Source organism: Colias eurytheme, chromosome 3 (genome assembly GCF_061535395.1).
Source record: "Colias eurytheme isolate Ceu_HAF_F1 chromosome 3, ilColEury1 Martin Lab GWU primary, whole genome shotgun sequence".
Lineage (NCBI taxonomy): Eukaryota > Metazoa > Arthropoda > Insecta > Lepidoptera > Pieridae > Colias > Colias eurytheme.
The window spans coordinates 897,309-914,906 of record NC_142982.1 but is presented as its reverse complement, the minus strand read 5'-3'; the positions used below and the strand labels follow the sequence as shown (position 1 = coordinate 914,906).

Here is a 17,598-nt window from a genome sequence, read left to right as displayed (position 1 = left end):
AATCCAAAAATTATACCTTCTAACAAAATAAACAGTCAAATGGCGAGTCTTGATGACAGATATGCATTTGAACCAAGTCTAGAACACGTCTAGATTCAAGTCTATCGATCTAGCTGCATTGTAGCATCCGTTGCTATTATTATCTCCAACCAATTTAGTCTAACATAAACACTCTTTGATTAACACCGAGCCTTGAACTAGAAATAATCCGATAATGAATAATGTGCCAAAAATACAAACTACTAGATTTATCCTCACGAGGGATTATAATGTGGTTACAATATTGAGGTATGCAAAATTATGCCATGTTTGCTTGAGACATGATATACACAATGTAACAAGTCCAAAATGACATTGATTGACAACAGATGCTGGAGATGTATTTTTGGATGTTCAAGATTTAGATGATAGGATGGTAAAAAGAGAATCAAATTTAGGTTACTTTTGATATCAAAAGTTCAAATCTGTAAGAGTTTGTTAAATTTACCTCAAAACATGTCATCATTTGAATCAAGTAAATTTCAGAGCAAAACAACAAATATATGTTCAGGAGAACCGAAAATCTTTAAGATTTTAACTTCTACCTTTTTAATTACCCTTTATTGTCTACCACTACTCATACTATAATAATGGCCACCTATAACGTTAACGGATTAACACATCAATTCCTATCACGACATGCAGATGCTCCAAGATTCTCTGTTAACCATTGGACATATCGATCGACTTGTACCTGTAACTGAATCAGCATATATCCTGCAATTAATCCCATTTATGTGAACACAATACCTCGATACAATCGTATTGTCTGGCCACATTCTATTATCTATAGACGATGTACGTGTGTATGATTATAAAATCGTGTGTGTGGTTTTCTTTATACCTGAAAGTTCTTCTGTAGTATTGTAGGAGTATCAATTGCTATGTTAGTTCTTTTTAAAAGACCGTTAGGTTCTAATGTATGGAATATAAAAAAAAATGTACTAGTGGATATCTGTAGATATAGAAGAAAAGAATAATCGTTTCTTATTCAATGTATACTATTTGCATAATGAATCGCTCATATACTACTGAAATTAAATCGATTTCTGATTCAATTCTGAACTTATAGTTCTTGGTATGTTTATTTCTTATACACATATATTTTTATTAAAAAGAGAAGCTAATATTATAATTTTTGATTTTATGTCTGTTTATGCAGTTATAAATGGGAGCAGGAAAACATGTTAAGTAAAAAAATCAAGCTTAGCATCGTTTGTTTGTGATAAAAATTATTTAAATAAATAGGTACACGTATTTTAAAATTCGCATTTAGTTTAGGAAAATGAACGTTTAACTTAGTAATTAATGTTAAGGGTACATGTGCTAATTTATAATATTCTAGTTCACGAATGCAAGGTTATATGTGCAAATATGAAAGGTTCAACATGCAAAAGCGAATATTTCGAATAAAAGTGACTGAATCTAGGCATAAAAACATCGTTTTTGTTTTCTTTTGGGAAGAATAGAGATGACGTGGCTAGATTTTTCAGTATAAAATGCAATGTGGAGTTGGCTTGACTAATCAATATTTAGAAAAGTTTACATGTAATTAGTACTGAAGGGACGATCCAGATAAAGAAGAATTACCACTAACTATTGGCTGTTAATAGATCGATCAGTGAAACAGGTGAAAATTTCATCTGCATTGACTTAGGACTTCACTATTAAAACCATATTTTTCTTGCCAAAACTTGAAAATGAACAGAAATCTGATCATGATGATATGATTAACTATTATTTGTTTGAGTAATAAACTATAATTTTTCACGGACAAAAGTATGGAAGGAGATGTAAGGGAGATGTTAATGAATTTTGTAATATTATGACAGATTATAGATTCATTAAGTAATTATTGTCATTGATACTCATTGCCATATGAAAAATATCCCAGGCCCAATATACCTACTATTATGCCCATTTATGTTTTATTTTATCTATTCTCATTTCATACCGCCTAAAGCTCGTATAAAAATCTTGAAGACGACTAATATTCCTGTGCAATGTGCTTGCATATTTACTTTAAAAATTACATATTCTAATCTGCTACTTAAGTAGTAAGTATAACTTAGTAATAAGGTAGTAAATAAAAGCCTATTCGTGTAATAGTTTAATTGTAATACATATTAGGTAAGTGTTACGCTAAGTGTATAAGCTATTCAGCCGTATTAGATGCACATCCCAGTAAGCTGCAATCGCGCATGCATTCTCTGCCAGTCGTTTTAATATTAAAGTCACCTGCGACTACTGAATCTCTGAGCGCGGACTCCTGCGTCGGGGCGCCCTCCGGACGTCTTTCCCATCGGGCGGTCGTCGCACGACTGACAGCTTAGCGGCTAGCCACGCTCAAAGCGCGCGAGCGTCGCCATCTAGCGAGTACCTACGACAACTAAACAAACGGTCGGTTTTATGTGGGTAGTTTTATAAACCACACAATTATCTGAAATACGCGGGAAAGTTCATTGAATCGCGAAAGAAAGATAAAGTTAATAAAAGATTATTTATAAGATACAAATAGTATAAAAAAGCTGTTAGTAGTTAATTCTGATAAACAAAAACACCGTTGACCCATTTCAATTTAGTAACGCGCTATATTGATGTAATATCGAGAATATAAATTTAAATCATTAAATACGCATTCTTAAATGTTTTGACTAATAACTTATATAAAAAGCTTTCATGCTATTTTTATTTATGTACTTTGGAAGAGATAGTTGTATTTTCAATGATATATTTTATTAAACGTTAACGTAATATTCAAATCACGTTACTATTAAATAAAGCTTGTCGGTTTAAAAGTAGTAAACCTACATACTTTTACCAGAAAGCTCGCGTAAAAAGCCCTATACTTCCATGTATACCTACATATTTTTTTCTTCTATTATTAAAATCATGACCAAAAATAAACTTACACGGAAGAAGTCACGATTATCAACTAGTTATGCATCGATGTCAAATTGTAGAACAACCTTCATCTGTTTGAACAAGGGATTGAACACGGCGGCAAAGCCTCCTCACTATGTTTCCGAAAGACTTATGTTTCACACCTTCTTATTGATCACTATATATATAGATAAAGTAATAAATATGGACATTTTATGTCCATGACTATACCAATATTAATACAGCTGAAGAGTTTATTGTTTGTTTGTAAGGACGCGCGAATCTCAGGAACTACGTGTACGAATTGAAAAGTCTTTTTTTGTATAGTCAATTTATCGGGGAAGTCTAAAGATTATTTATCATCACGCTCCATTTTCAATGTACTTATTTTTCTCATTATTTTTATTACATGCCCAATGTATTACCTATTTGTAAGAAAAAACCTTTACTTTTCCGTATTTCATCACGTAACGTAAAAACCGCTTATCGTAGCTATCTAATTTTGCCCTAATCCCGCTCTTTTACTTACAAACCAACAAACACACATCCGCATATATACCACTAAATATTAAATATTTTCCAAGGTTTCAGTTATGAATATTAAAAGTCCAACGACGCGACATAATCGTTTGGGCATCCAACAAATTCTTATACAGCCGGAATAAAATTAAAATGACTACGTAGGACTACGTAAAGCGTCCCGTATCCTTAAATGTATGTAAATTTTATTTACAACAACCATAAAAGGGTAAATAAAATCTTATGATTATGTTATGGAGGTAAAAATAATAATAAATATAAAATACTTATCTGCCTTTGGTGTTTTTTAATTTGGGACTTATAAATTATAGCTTCCAAATTTAAATTCTATTTTCTTCCAAGCTTAGTAGAAAGCTAATGCTTGGGGTAGAAATCGATGCAACAGATTTGAGAATGTTCTGTTTCGATTGGAACTAAACAGTAATGTCAAGATAAAATTATACCAATGTCAGTTTTAAGAATGTTTTAATATTTATATAAATTACGATGCACTTAGTTCTCCAAGCTTCGAGGCTCTACTATTTTGGTTGAGTCTTTATAACTGTATTTTTACCTATATTATCTGTAAAACCTGAGCAAAACCAGCGCTAGCCGTTTTTTGTACTGTTTTCAACGAAAGTAACTCAACGATAATACACGCATTTTGTGTTTTGTGCGTGTTAATACTCGCATAAAATGAAACCCCTTCAATGCCACCAATTCTGAATAAACTTTATTGATAAAATGGTACAACTGTTTTACAAAACCAATCTACTGTTAAAGATTTTCTCATATACAGGGTGTCCCAAAAAGTAGTGATGAACGCAAGCTGGGAGGTAGAGGACCTAGAGGGCTATCCGAATCACCCCCATGTATGTTATGCGATTTTTCGTATTTTCGGAGTTATGACGTTTTTTTCAATTTTTCACCTATCGCCGAGTACGATGATATTTTCACTCATAGTGACGTCAATTATTGCGCTAGATGCTTGATTTTTTTTTGTTTGCTAAGCTAAAAGCTCTGTGTGAAAATCTCTGTGTGAAACTCTCTGTGTGTTTCAATAACACAGTGACATTTGGCTTACAGTTGTGCGAAGCAGAGAGTTATATTACGTGATGGTCATATTTTACTAAACTATATGCTTATTTATAATGTCCAAACTCAAGTAGGTATATGAATTCATTCAGAAGTATCGTGAAAGGCCATAAGCACAGATGTAACGCTATGAAATATCATGTAGCTGTAGGAACGCTTGCAATGATTTTTTCCAAGTATAGATACGCCACCCGGGCACGTTTTATTTTTATGTGATTTTATTTTTTTACGGGCCCTTGAAGTGGTGAACATACTGGGTAATTTTATCTTTCTTGGCATTTTATTCTTTTTTTTATTCCATTCGAAGATCTAAAGATAGTAAATGTTACCATACTGAATTGGCCTATCTTTTAGCTTAGCAAACAAAAAAAAATCAAGCATCTAGCGCAATAATTATTGACGTCACCATGAGTGAAAATATCATCGTACTCGGCGATAGGTGAAAAATTGAAAAAAACGTCATAACTCCGAAAATACGAAAAATCGCATAACATACATGGGGGTGATTCGGATAGCCCTCTAGGTCCTCTACCTCCCAGCTTGCGTTCATCACTACTTTTTGGGACACCCTGTATTATGTGAATTAAAATCGCAATGAGTATTGAAGATAATAGAAAGTTTAAAAATAAATGAAATTCAAAGCTCAGTTTATAATAACTACATTGTTCTGAAACGTCTTTTGTTTCGTCGTAATACAATATGTACCAGGAAAGCATTAATTGTAAATGCATATCCATAAGTTCTATTTGCATCCACTTGGTGACCTGAATGCAAGCAATTGTTTTAGTTCGACATGTGTACTAAATATTGTCCAGCGAACACTGCTAGAATATGATCTCCTAGTATTTTAGTGTAAGAATCTTAACTCTGAAAACTTTCTACAACGAGAATAAAAATTTAACATAAAGGTGATGTGATTATTTCTTTACTTTTTTATTAATGCGACTTTATAGTAGGTACATTTATTTATAAATTAAATGATAACAAACGATAATTGGTGTTGATTGTTATCAAAAAGATGTTATTTTATAATCCCTTTTAGTATAAAATAGCAAACCTCTTTATTTCAGCTGCCGCGGTGCCGCCGTCAAGAGCGCGGGAAATGGCGGAAATTGAATTCGTTTTCGCGCCGATATTTCGGATAACGACTTACGTATCGCGCTAAAGTTTATAGAAAATATGCCTTTTTACATTTTACAATATGTAAGAGGATCATCTGATATAGGTATAGGCAGCTCGCAATATTGTTTAATTAAATTAAGTTTATTTAAACTAAATATTGGTTACTAATTTTACAGAAAAGTTATTGCTCTACTTTTACTAAAGTTAATGTCATATAAGTAAAGCAAGTAACAAGTAAATAACTCACGTTGTTGTACAAAAGGCTCTTTATTCAAAAGGCGGTAAACACCAGAGCGCCCGCGCCGCCGCCGCCGCGGCCGATCAAAAAAAGAAAAAGTTTCCGTGGGAATGTCACGTTGAAATCAATAAGACGCTACCAGGATAGCATAACCTCAGCGCAGGTAAGCATATTGCAGTGTCGCTATCTAACTTTTACAACCGGCGATTTATTGCAATCGGCACGGATCCGGGACGATCACGGTATTTTATGTACAAATTTCATTTGTCATTGCGCACGGAAATCGTAAATAAATCCGTAACGTCGCTAGAAGCGGACCTAGGATTACGTCCGGACGTTTTATTTATTTGATCAAAGCACGAAATTAATGGAAAATTCTGGGAGACTCGAGCGATGTGTCTTCCAAGACTGCATTCACGGAAAATCTCTAGGGGTTCGGCAAATCTGATTTTGCTAAAGGATGGCCTCAAAGAGAAAATGCTACATACGTGGAATAAAGATTTTTCATTTTAAACACTCGTTGCGACAAATGTGGCTGCATTCGGTTTAAGCCTCCTTGAATATACAAAAAGAACAATTTATTTACGTTTACAAACTTTACTAAGCTCAAAAATGTTCATTACCAATTATAATTTTAGCATTAAAAGGGTTTTTAAAATGTTTTAACATAAGCTACGAATACGCATGTAATTTATTTCAACTGTTTTAAACTCGTTTAGTTCCGGTAAGACACATTTTGTTTTTGCAAACTTAATTCACAGCTACAGGCGTGTCTAATAAAAATAGTACCTACGTAACTATTGATAAGGAGTTAAATACAGGACTTAGGTTCTATTCCAATGGTCACATACGATTTGAAACTTCTTTCGCCATCTGCATCGCATGAAATTGTGTTATTAGTTTTATCAATTAATTTATAAAAATATTTAAGAAACTATCTATATACCTAGTTCAGTAATATGTCATATTATGCTACCAAATATTAATTTTTAAAAATTTTCAATTGCAGAATCATATTTAGTTCATCGTCATTATACGAATAAAAATATATATCATCTTAATTTCACATTCGTCAAAATGTTTGTACATATAATTCGCCTAAATTTATGCCTACAGAATTTTCGCAGCCGAAAAATAAACGGAACGAACTCGAACCATAACTGGCAATAAGGCAACGAAATCCGCTGAAAATTCAACATTAACTAAACCAAAACAGCGTTATGTTGACACAAAAACAATTTGATTTTATTGCATCGCTCAATTTTCGTTTTACATCTTACAATTTTGTGGCTGGCGCGTGTTCATTTGTTAAGTTTGGTGCGACACGCGTATAAATATTGTATGAATGATATGATGTATTTATTATTTATTAATTATTATGGCATTTGGGCAATTTATAACGCTTATAATGTGAAGATTATCATATGATGAAACACACTAATAATACTGCATAAAGAAAAGTTTAGAATGCAAGGCCAAAATATAATCATTCAACTGTAGGTTGTTGAATGATTTCTTATTTATTTGACTGTATTGCCTTCTAAAAACGATTCTTTTTGAAATTTATATTCATACTTTCTACTTCTTTGTATAATATGACGATTCAAAAGTGCTTCTAGAAGAAGACTAATTTAATAAATAAGTATATTGATTTTATGTGTCCATGGTATTTTCAAAACATTTATAAAATGTGATACCTAATCTTCCACTTAAATAGAAGTTATATAATAGTTAATAATGACTTATTAATATTATTTTAAAACTCAATAAATCATTGGACATACATAATTTAAAGAAGTCCTAACCGAACTAATAACAATTTTTTGAGAAATATGTATTATAAAAGTTTCTCTGCACACGACATAAATATTTAATACATCAAACTTTACAAATGTAACCGCGCCACCCGTATACATTTTTCATACTGCAGTAGATACCATTTCGAGAACATTATACATGCCGTGTGTTGGTAGTGTAGAATAAAATGTGTTTATGCTTGTAAAGTGAATTGCAGTGGGAATGGCCCCAATTTGTTTTATAGTTCTGGTTTTGCTCGCTTTTGGGAAGGCACAGGAGGTTAATTAATATTATTCTTTATACGCTTTAGGGATAAGCGTGGAATTAAAACTTGTGTTGTAGCCATGTTGTAGCTCTTTATGTTGTAAATTCAAGCTGTCTCTATGTTTTTTTCGATTAAATAATGTAAGAATTTTCGTAAATAGATAAGTGAAATGTTAGAGGAAGTATAGGCTACATTATTAATTTATTTTATAAGATGAACGCGCATTCTACACAGTTTTTTCATCATAATTAAGGCAAATTAAACTTTTAGAAGATCCTTTATTTCCAGATTCACGACATATTTTTATCGAATTGTATTTTTAACCGACTTCATAATATTACTCTTTATCTTATGGAATGTTAAGTTAGGTTAGGTTGATTGTTTCTTATCGTGATTTTAATTTTTATCGATGTGACAAATCAATTATTTTACAAACAATTTTTTACTAAAATTAATTAATTATTTAGTTCATCAGCTCTTAAACTACATTTATTTTCTATACGTATTTTTCATCTCTCTGGCTATAAAGAAAATAGCAACACTCCTCCTTTGAGACGAGTTTTTATAAGTGTGAAACGTCAACCGTTTTTCCCGCCAAGAAAATATGACGTCCCTTTTTGACGTTTCGTGTTGATCTTTTTTTGTTGACAATGGCACATGTTACTGGCACATACGTGATTCTTTTTTAACCTGTTTAAAGGTATTTTTTCCATTTGTATATGAAGGTAATCCCCGTAAAGGATTGATGCGATTTTGATTGGAATTTGCGTCTGATTCATGCTTAAGTCTTACTTAAAGTAAAGGTTCTATTTATAATAAGCTATTTTTTTAACTTATTAACAAATAATCGTAATTTTATACGCAATACGACATATTTATACGCTTGAGAAAAGAAAAAGGGAGAACTTAATAAATTATAGTTCCTTCTTACAGAATTACTTCCAAGAGAACCGTAGATTAGCCAAAATAATAGTAGAGGCGCTACAGGACACTAGCTTCGACCAGGAACTGCTTTTCGACCTGAAGAAGGAGAACCAGGTCTACCTGAACAGGACCATGTCGTTACTTATCAAATATATTGTTAAAAGGTGTGTGAAATTCTTTAGCATCTTGCGGAGTATTGAAAAGATTCATTTCACGTCTGTTACATTGTTTTTTTTTTGTTTGATGACAAATGGACCATACACTTAACTATCGTAGATAACCAAAATATGAAGGCTACCAAGTAGATGAAAAAAAAAATTCACTTAAAACCTGAATACTACAGGATCACGTATAACTGCAGTACAGAAGAAACTTATTTTTATTATTCACAAAAATGTTATCGCGTTTCTCTTGTTTGTCTTTTCATAAATTTTCTCTACATTGTTTATTTTACGTACAGCCAGGCTAAACAGATTTCGATGTGTTAATTTTTAATAGGGAAGTGGACAACTACCGTTCCCGGAGGACGGACGCAATAAGCCGTCGGATTTACTCGTCTCTCGTCATGAAACTCATCGATATTGCTAAGGTAGTAATTAATTTTGATCCTTTCAATTATAATGTGTACAACCATCTATGCAACATAAGCCGTGAGATTAAGCTTGTCTTATACGCTTTGGTAATAGGACAATGATTTCAATATTTATATTAGAAAATTTTGAAGAATAGAAAAAAAATCGATTACGATGTTGGATTCGAATTCACGTCTTTCGCTTTGCCGAGGCGTCGCTTATAGTCTCTCGGCCACCCCTGATCTGAACAATCGATTTTCTGGCATCTATACACATAAAACCGAAGGAGTAGACTTCTTCTAATTCATTTCATTCTATTTCATTCATTTTATACGTATAATATCTAGTACAAAATAGCAGAAAGTTTATCAGCTACCATTTCGCTTATAAAAATACTACTGTGTTAACCAGGACAAATTATATAAGTTTATCTATAAAGTCTAGACACCTCTGCGAAGATAATGGCCTATCTCACACTTAGTTCAACCACCGCTAATAAGTCAGGGCTGGCACTGTTTCCCACACGTAATTAAGTAGTAGCCAGCCCTAGCTGAAAACCGTGGAAGGTAAAATTACTTTACTGTTAAGAGAAATATAAGATGTTTTGGAACAATAAAAGTATGTTTCAAATGAAACAGTAGTTTTGTATTTTTAAGTTACGGAATTTGACAGCGTGTTTCGTGTCATTTGCTCATAAGAATTTGGTTTACCTATTTGGTTTTGAGTTTACGTGAACAATAATTTTACCTTCAGCATTATTTAACCCATTGACCACCGTAAGCCCCGATCGGGCCACGACACAATAGATTTTCTATTGTGTCTGTGATTCCGGGGACTGATGGATTAATAACATTTCCATCGAGGTCATGATTTCGCAATAAAGGTTTAATAGAGATCATTACTTAACCCCAGTAAAGCAAGGAATAAATAAGTCAAAGTAATTTAAATAATTTATAGTATTCCAATCCGCCATACTATTAAAGTAGCATGTCAAGTTTTGCCCTAATAATTTAATGATTTTAAATTCAAAATCCTGAAATGAATCCAGTTCCTCGTCACGTAAATAATAAGTTTACGCAATCGACTAATTTCTTGCAATAAATTAATTTCAATTTCCTTTTGAGTTTCGACTTTGACTGTTTCTACTGATTTGGACGATTCTTTTTTTATATTAAATCGGTTGCCTTCTAGTTGGGCCCATTACAATTTCGTCTAGTTATCACGATTTGAAGTTTTTTTTTAAATATTTATAACCATTAATAGTCCTACCGGCACCATCCACTAAAATCTTATATATTACTAGCGGTCCGCCCCGGCTTCGCCCGTGGTACATATGAAAAATAGATGTTGGCCGATTTTCAGACTTACCCGATATGCACAGAAAATTTCATGAGAATCGGTCCACCCGTTTCGGAGGAGTATGTAGACTAACATTGTGACACGAGAATTTTATATATAAGATGATCCTAGAGAATAATCACAGGCTATATTACACCCCATAACTTTATCTCCAGGATCTACCCCGTAACTCGAGTACGAGCAGCCGAATCGACACCGCCCACCGCTACTACATGTCTGTGGAGAGCAAAGACATGCACGACCAGATGGCGGACGCGCAGGTGTTCCATGTTTGCGCCAGGCTCTATGACGTTATGTTTACTGTGAGTATCATAAATCTCCATTTGTTAAGCTATTGCATAGCTTCTATCGCGGGCCTTGAGCGCGGGAACCGAATCCAGAAATTCCATAATAAAAAAACCTCACGCTCCCCACTCCGACTGTGTGGCTTGAAGGCATAGCATGCAATAGCTTTACCGCGGCAGTCCCCGAGTGCCACACGTCTTTTTTTTTAATATGTATTCTAAAATCGATAAACCCTTGAAGCTGAAAAAATCAAACTTACAAGCCAACGCAATCAAAAGATACAGCCGTCAATACTGCAAATTTTCGCGAATGTCGACATTCTACTCGTGAACACAGTCTTGAAATTTGGTAAAAATCAACGTCATATAGCACAATGGATATTGCTAGCTTAAATTTAAAGTTACAACATTATAAAAAAAATGATTTGTACGGAGCTCTCGCTGCGAGTCCGACTCGCACTTGACCGGATTTGTTTTATTTTGTGGTTCGGAACCCTAAAAAACAGATAGACAAATAACAATTGGTATAATTACACTTTAGATTCACGCATCGTAAACACAACCTTTAATTCATAAAGAAAACTGTTATAGCTAAGTTACAAAGAATCCCTTGTTCGTTATTTATTTGCAGACAGAATATATTAGAACCAAGCTCAAATTCAGTTCCTACACCACATCTCCACACGACAACATAGAGATTCATGTACTAACACAATTATCTGTATACACGTCTATCAAATCTTGCTCAATGACTCGAAACTATTTGCACTACGTTGGAAACCTATCCAAGCCTTGATAATTTAAGACGACATATAAGACAAACCAAACAATAAAATTATTAAAAAGTATGTTTCTGTAGTCTATTGTTTATTTTTATTGTAACTTTATGGGCGGCTCTATTTATTGCTTTAAACTGCTTTAAAAATAGATGAGACCTAAGTAAAGGACATTTGTATTATTTTTGGTTCAAAACAAAAATAATCCATATTTTATTGCACATAAGCGAGGCTACTATTTATTTAACTTATTTCACGCAATGGCTCACAATGATATACTTCTTAAATATTATAATTATTAACACAAATTGTTTGATTTATACAGGCACCGCGTATTTTAGCCCAACTAGGCAGCTTCGATGACCTGACTCCGAAGATCCTCATTCGAAAGCTGAAGGATATTGAAATAAAACCTGTCCATCTTGGAATTGCTCTTCTTATTCAGGTATTTACTAACTTTCAAGGTAATAATTTTAGGTAAGTATTATAATTACTAAATTCTGAATTGTGATGCAATTTTAATAATAAACCCACAGTTATTTTTCTTGCTCAATCTTCTCATTAAATTAACTACAAAACATCACTTAACACTAAATATATACAAATTGAAAACTTTATAAACGTCGAGGCTAACAAAATTACTAATGACTTTAATGAGCAACTCAGAAATTTAACAACAATTTATATACTTTTTTATTTCAAGTTTACTTTTTTCTCAAGGTCTATTTTTTATGTAAATAGATAGATATGTTTTTTTTTTTCAAAAACAAATAAGTCAATATAAAGAAGGGAAAATATAATAATATGTAGAATAAGCGTAGTGTAAGCAAAATATAAGTAAAAAATTGCATTTTCTGAAAACGCTCTTGACTCAGCGATATAGCATAGTATCTATTACTGCGCTCCTACACGATTTTAGAATTCGACAAATTCGTCAAAATTTTTAAATATTGATTTATAATCACGGAGAAGGAGATGTCTGCTATGTTATGTATTTATTATTTACACTTGTAATGCAAATGATTATTTATTTTTTATATAGCATTAATTTATGCAGGAACAAAATATTTTAATTGCATGCCATTTTACCTGACGAATACGGTAGCTAAAAATTTAAAATTCAAATTGTAAAGCTTCGTATTCATTGAGCAACAGTTGATCAACAATGTCGCTGAAACTTTATCAAAATATTTCACTCTTTATTGTTAAATATGCTCAGGGAAAAATACTATTTCAATTTGATTTTGAACATTATAATCTAGTTACGTGCTATTCAACATATACCCCTAAATTTTGTACGCAAGGTCTCTATCAAATTATTCTCTGTAGTTTTTTGATCATTTTGTCATCACTACTTTTATGTATATTTTGACTCTTGGCAGTTCCACCTCCGAAACACGGTGAACTTCGCGTTACACTCCAAGGCCCTGGACGTGTTATCCACGAAGCCCCAAGAAGTGGGGCCCCGAGTGATTGAGCTGCTCAAGTCCCTCGCCGCACGGTTGCTCCCCCTGGCGGAATTATTGGATATCCATCTCGCGCACTCCAGTCCGGCTTTTAAGGACACCTGTCCGGCTACGTGGCTTGGCATTGTTAATAATAAAAATCCGTAGATTAATTTATTTTTATTGACTTAATTATGTAGAGTTATTATCTTTTTCCGCATTAATTTGTTTAACTAGCTGAGCTGCTCGGTTTCCACGTGGCTCCGATCCTGTTGGTGTTAGCGTAATGATATTTAGCCTTTCTCGTTTAATGGGCTATCTAACACCGAAATAATTTTTCAAATCAGACCTGAGATTAGCGCGTTCAACAAACAAACTCTTCTGCTTTATAATATTTGTATACATTATTGTGTCTGTATTAAATTCATTTACTTTACTTAAAACAAATCCTTCCCATCCATTCAAGTAACTATTTTTAAACATCGAAAGTAGTGTTTCAACAACGATTTTCATGACGCAACTCACGTCACCCATTCACCCTTGGATGTATGGCTTCCACGTATGAATCCCATTTGTGCGTGTGTTATATAATTACTCATTTTGTTGGATATCACGGTATGGATTGGTCACTGCAACTGCAGTTTGTACAGAACAATCTTTTGAACTTGATTTCTAAATAAGGAGAATAGTTTAATTTCTTTGTTACAAGGTTGCTGAGTTTGAATGTGGGCGTTATGTGAAATATTTTAAATATAAGCGAGACAAAAACCTCCACGTAAATAATGTGGAGTATGGAATAACCTATCCTTCTGTTTACAGGAAATATTTCTTGGCGCTCTAAGTAATTAAGAATAATTAATACACCCACCCTACTTACGTATAACAAATATTTGAAATCGTATTATACAAATAAATTCTTCAATGTCTTCATCATTGTCTGTTTGTCAGAAGAAATCTTTCTTTCTTTCCTCCTGCAAAGTGTTCTATATTTTCTCGCAGTACCAGGGTCGCAGCGGCGCGTAGAAGCTCTCGCATAGATCAACAAGTGCGTACCGACATGCGCATGAATACGGGGACGTTATGTTTTATTGGCAGTGTATATTTACGGCCGATAATGCGCACAGCTGTTACAAATAATACTACCGGTGGGCCAGTAATGCGGCGAAGTAATAAAATATCTATTTAAATATGAACAGTAGGTTTTATAATCGACCTTCCCAGAAACGATATCTCTTCGATGTTAAAAACATAAACTTCGAGGATACTTTTTGTGTTTTAATAAGTTTTAATTCCAGAACAATAAATTAGAAAAACACGTATATTAACCACAAGCTGTAAGATGCAGACTGCTTGGCTTGACTTGAAAAATAATTATTAATGCCCTCTACAAAATATAAAGACGACACGAACATATGTATAACTCGCGATCTATAAAAAAGGGTTCATTTGAAGGGATTTCAAACTTTCTCCAAGAGATGTAGAGATGAAGATGACATATTTAATAGAAAAACATTTATAGTACACCCGCAAAAATCCCTTTCAAAAACATAAGGAAGAACCAAACAAAGCCACGAACGTAAGGTTTGTATAGAAAACCGCTTTCTTATCAAATCTCACATCTCACAGCCAAATAGACCATAATAATTTCCCGCCAAGCAATGTGTTACAGGTTTACGATAAAAACGTATATCGATTCATTTTTATAATAGGTACATCATTTGTTACATCACTACCATTCGACGGACATGCGTGATTTGTCTGATGAAAAACCACGGTAACAAACCCTTGAGAAGTTATTTTGAACCTATTTTTATATTATGATATAGATTATTTTTGGTTGTATTTTGATCACGACATAGATATGTGCGAGGTGGTATGTGTATTTGTTTATGCCATTCTTAGTTACAGTAACAGCTGAATCGATTTCAATGCGGTTTTATCATAAGCCTTATCAATCGAAGTAGCTCTTAGCCATTCTTAGTTATTGATGGAAACTGACTCATTAAAAGCTTTTGTATAATTATTGCTTCTAAATATGAATAGATATTTAGGTGTACTATATATCTACATATAAGTAAAAAATGGTCATCTTAAACATGACATAAACGATTATATACCTAACTAGATTTCCGCCCGCGGCTTCGCCCGCGTTTTCAAAGGAAAACCCGCATAGTTCCCGTTCCCGTGGGATTTCCGGGATAAAACCTATCCTATGTGTAAATCCAAGTTACCCTCAATATGTGTGCTAAATTTCATTGTAATCGGTTCAGTAGTTTTTACGTGAAAGAGTAACAAACATCCATACATCCTTACAAACTTTCGCCTTTATAATAGTATTAAGATTAAGATTAAGATTTATACTTTTTCATCTAATCTATCTTTAAACACTATAAAAAAAACAGCAAAACATCGCAAGCAAAATATCTCTAGCGATTTTTCACAAAAATTCCCTAATAACATCTTGATGAAGTTATCAAAAGGGGCACATAAAAATGGTCGATTTTATGCGGTGCGGATATTGAAAATACGTCAAACGGACCGTCTATAGGGGCATTCAGTTTTTACGGGCCTGACCTTACCACGTTGATTGAATAGTATTAAAATGCGAAATGTTGATGATATTATCAAATTCATACTTTGTAAACTATTTTTATATTAAATAATACACAACACAATATATAACGATATTATGAATTTGATATTTGATTGAAATAAAATTTGATAGAATCATAAAATTGCAGTGCATCCTCGGGCACTGTTGTATTACTTTATTTATTCAAAAAAAAAATCTGAATTAAGGATATGTTAGAATGTAGGTAAGTTACAAGCTTTCACCCATTTATTTTGAAAAATAAGAATAAAAGTTAATATTTACACGCCATACAGCAATCTATACATCCTATCCTATTCTATTATCCTACTAATATTATAAATGCGAAAGATGTGCGAAAGTTTGTGAGGATGTGTATGTGTGTATTTGTTACTCTTTCACGCAAATACTACTGAACTGATTACAATGAAATTAAGCACACATATAGAGGGTAACTTGGATTAACACATAGGATAGGTTTCATCCCGGAAATCCCACGGGAACGGGAACTATGCGGGTTTTTCTTTGAAAGCACGGGCGGAAAGCTATAAGTATCTAATATACGAACTATAAAAGCACACCTTATAAGATTTAATCACAGGTTTAAATACGTCAATCCTTCAATAAATTGAAAAATAATTGCTTCAAATTCGGCACGATTTCTCACAGCCAACCGACAGAACATCGGATCAACTTCTGTCCAATAGATTTTTATATAAAATATCCCAAGTTATAAATGGGAGGATTTGCAAAACTTTCATAGTAAATCTTCGAACCCTTTCTCGACCTTGCGACTTGGGGACTAATTCCGATCAATTTATATAAATAACAAAAGAAATGTGGAGCTTTCTTAATTTTGTGAGTAACTTTTCATCGAGTCGAGTCTGCTTATCCTCGTATAAATTAGGCCTTACTCGTAGTTTTGAGTTCACTTTTACCATTTTCGAGAAATGCCCGCGATATTCTGAAAATCCTATTTAAATTAAGAATTATAGTTAAAAAAAATTAAAAACACACTTTAACTCGTGAAATTATTATATTGTTACCGATTTTTATTAAAGCTAATACAATTTATTACCTATCTATTGATTAGAAGGTATTTATGTTTTCCTTTTTAAATTAACAATCCTCATTGTTTTTCAGCATGAAATAAAAACAAAAGATGTTTGAACTTTGGCTCTATTACAATAAAAAAAATACAAATAATATAATATCTATCAAATACCCGGCTCGCACTTGACTTTTTCCTTTCTCTGTACATAAAGCATTCAATAATTGTGGTTCGCAATCGATATCGAATCCTTTGACATCGACTCCGCCATTGCAAAAAGAAAAATGGCCGACATTGTTCCGAACGGATTAATTAGTCTGGCTATAGGAAGTCTGATAGTATTTTTTACGGTATATTATTATTCCACTGTGTATTTAGCAAATAATAATTCTTCTAATAATAATAAACAAGTATGCATAGAGTATACAGGCAATAATGCTACTGAAATTGTGTTTATAATACGTAAAACATCCTTGTAAAAAAAACTTGTCAGAAGGCGTTTGAAAGGAAAAATCATTTTATTTTTGCATTAGTGTGTTCGGAAATATTTTGTCTTTAATAGACCGATTAAGAGAGCCCACACAAAAGCTCTACATCACGAAGCTATGAGAAAAACATCTCCCCATTAACAATAAACAT

General features: G+C 33.0%; 2 protein-coding genes across 2 annotated transcripts in view; one reads left to right on the top strand and one right to left on the bottom strand.

Moving 5' to 3' along the window:
* shakB (Innexin family member shaking B) overlaps nt 1-17,598 on the bottom strand; it is a 100,097-nt gene that overhangs the window by 69,255 nt on the left and 13,244 nt on the right. The window contains exon 2 of the mRNA XM_090119128.1: nt 2,278-2,428. Coding sequence (XP_089975254.1) covers nt 2,278-2,342 — 65 coding nt within the window. The 5' untranslated portion in view covers nt 2,343-2,428. The remainder of the gene's footprint in view (nt 1-2,277; nt 2,429-17,598) is intronic.
* LOC149909302 (uncharacterized) lies at nt 7,916-13,486 on the top strand. The gene is made up of 6 exons (XM_090118687.1): nt 7,916-7,972; nt 8,892-9,046; nt 9,381-9,471; nt 10,969-11,115; nt 12,199-12,318; nt 13,256-13,486. The coding sequence occupies exons 1-6, from the start codon at nt 7,916-7,918 to the stop codon at nt 13,484-13,486; spliced, it is 801 nt and encodes a 266-aa protein (XP_089974813.1).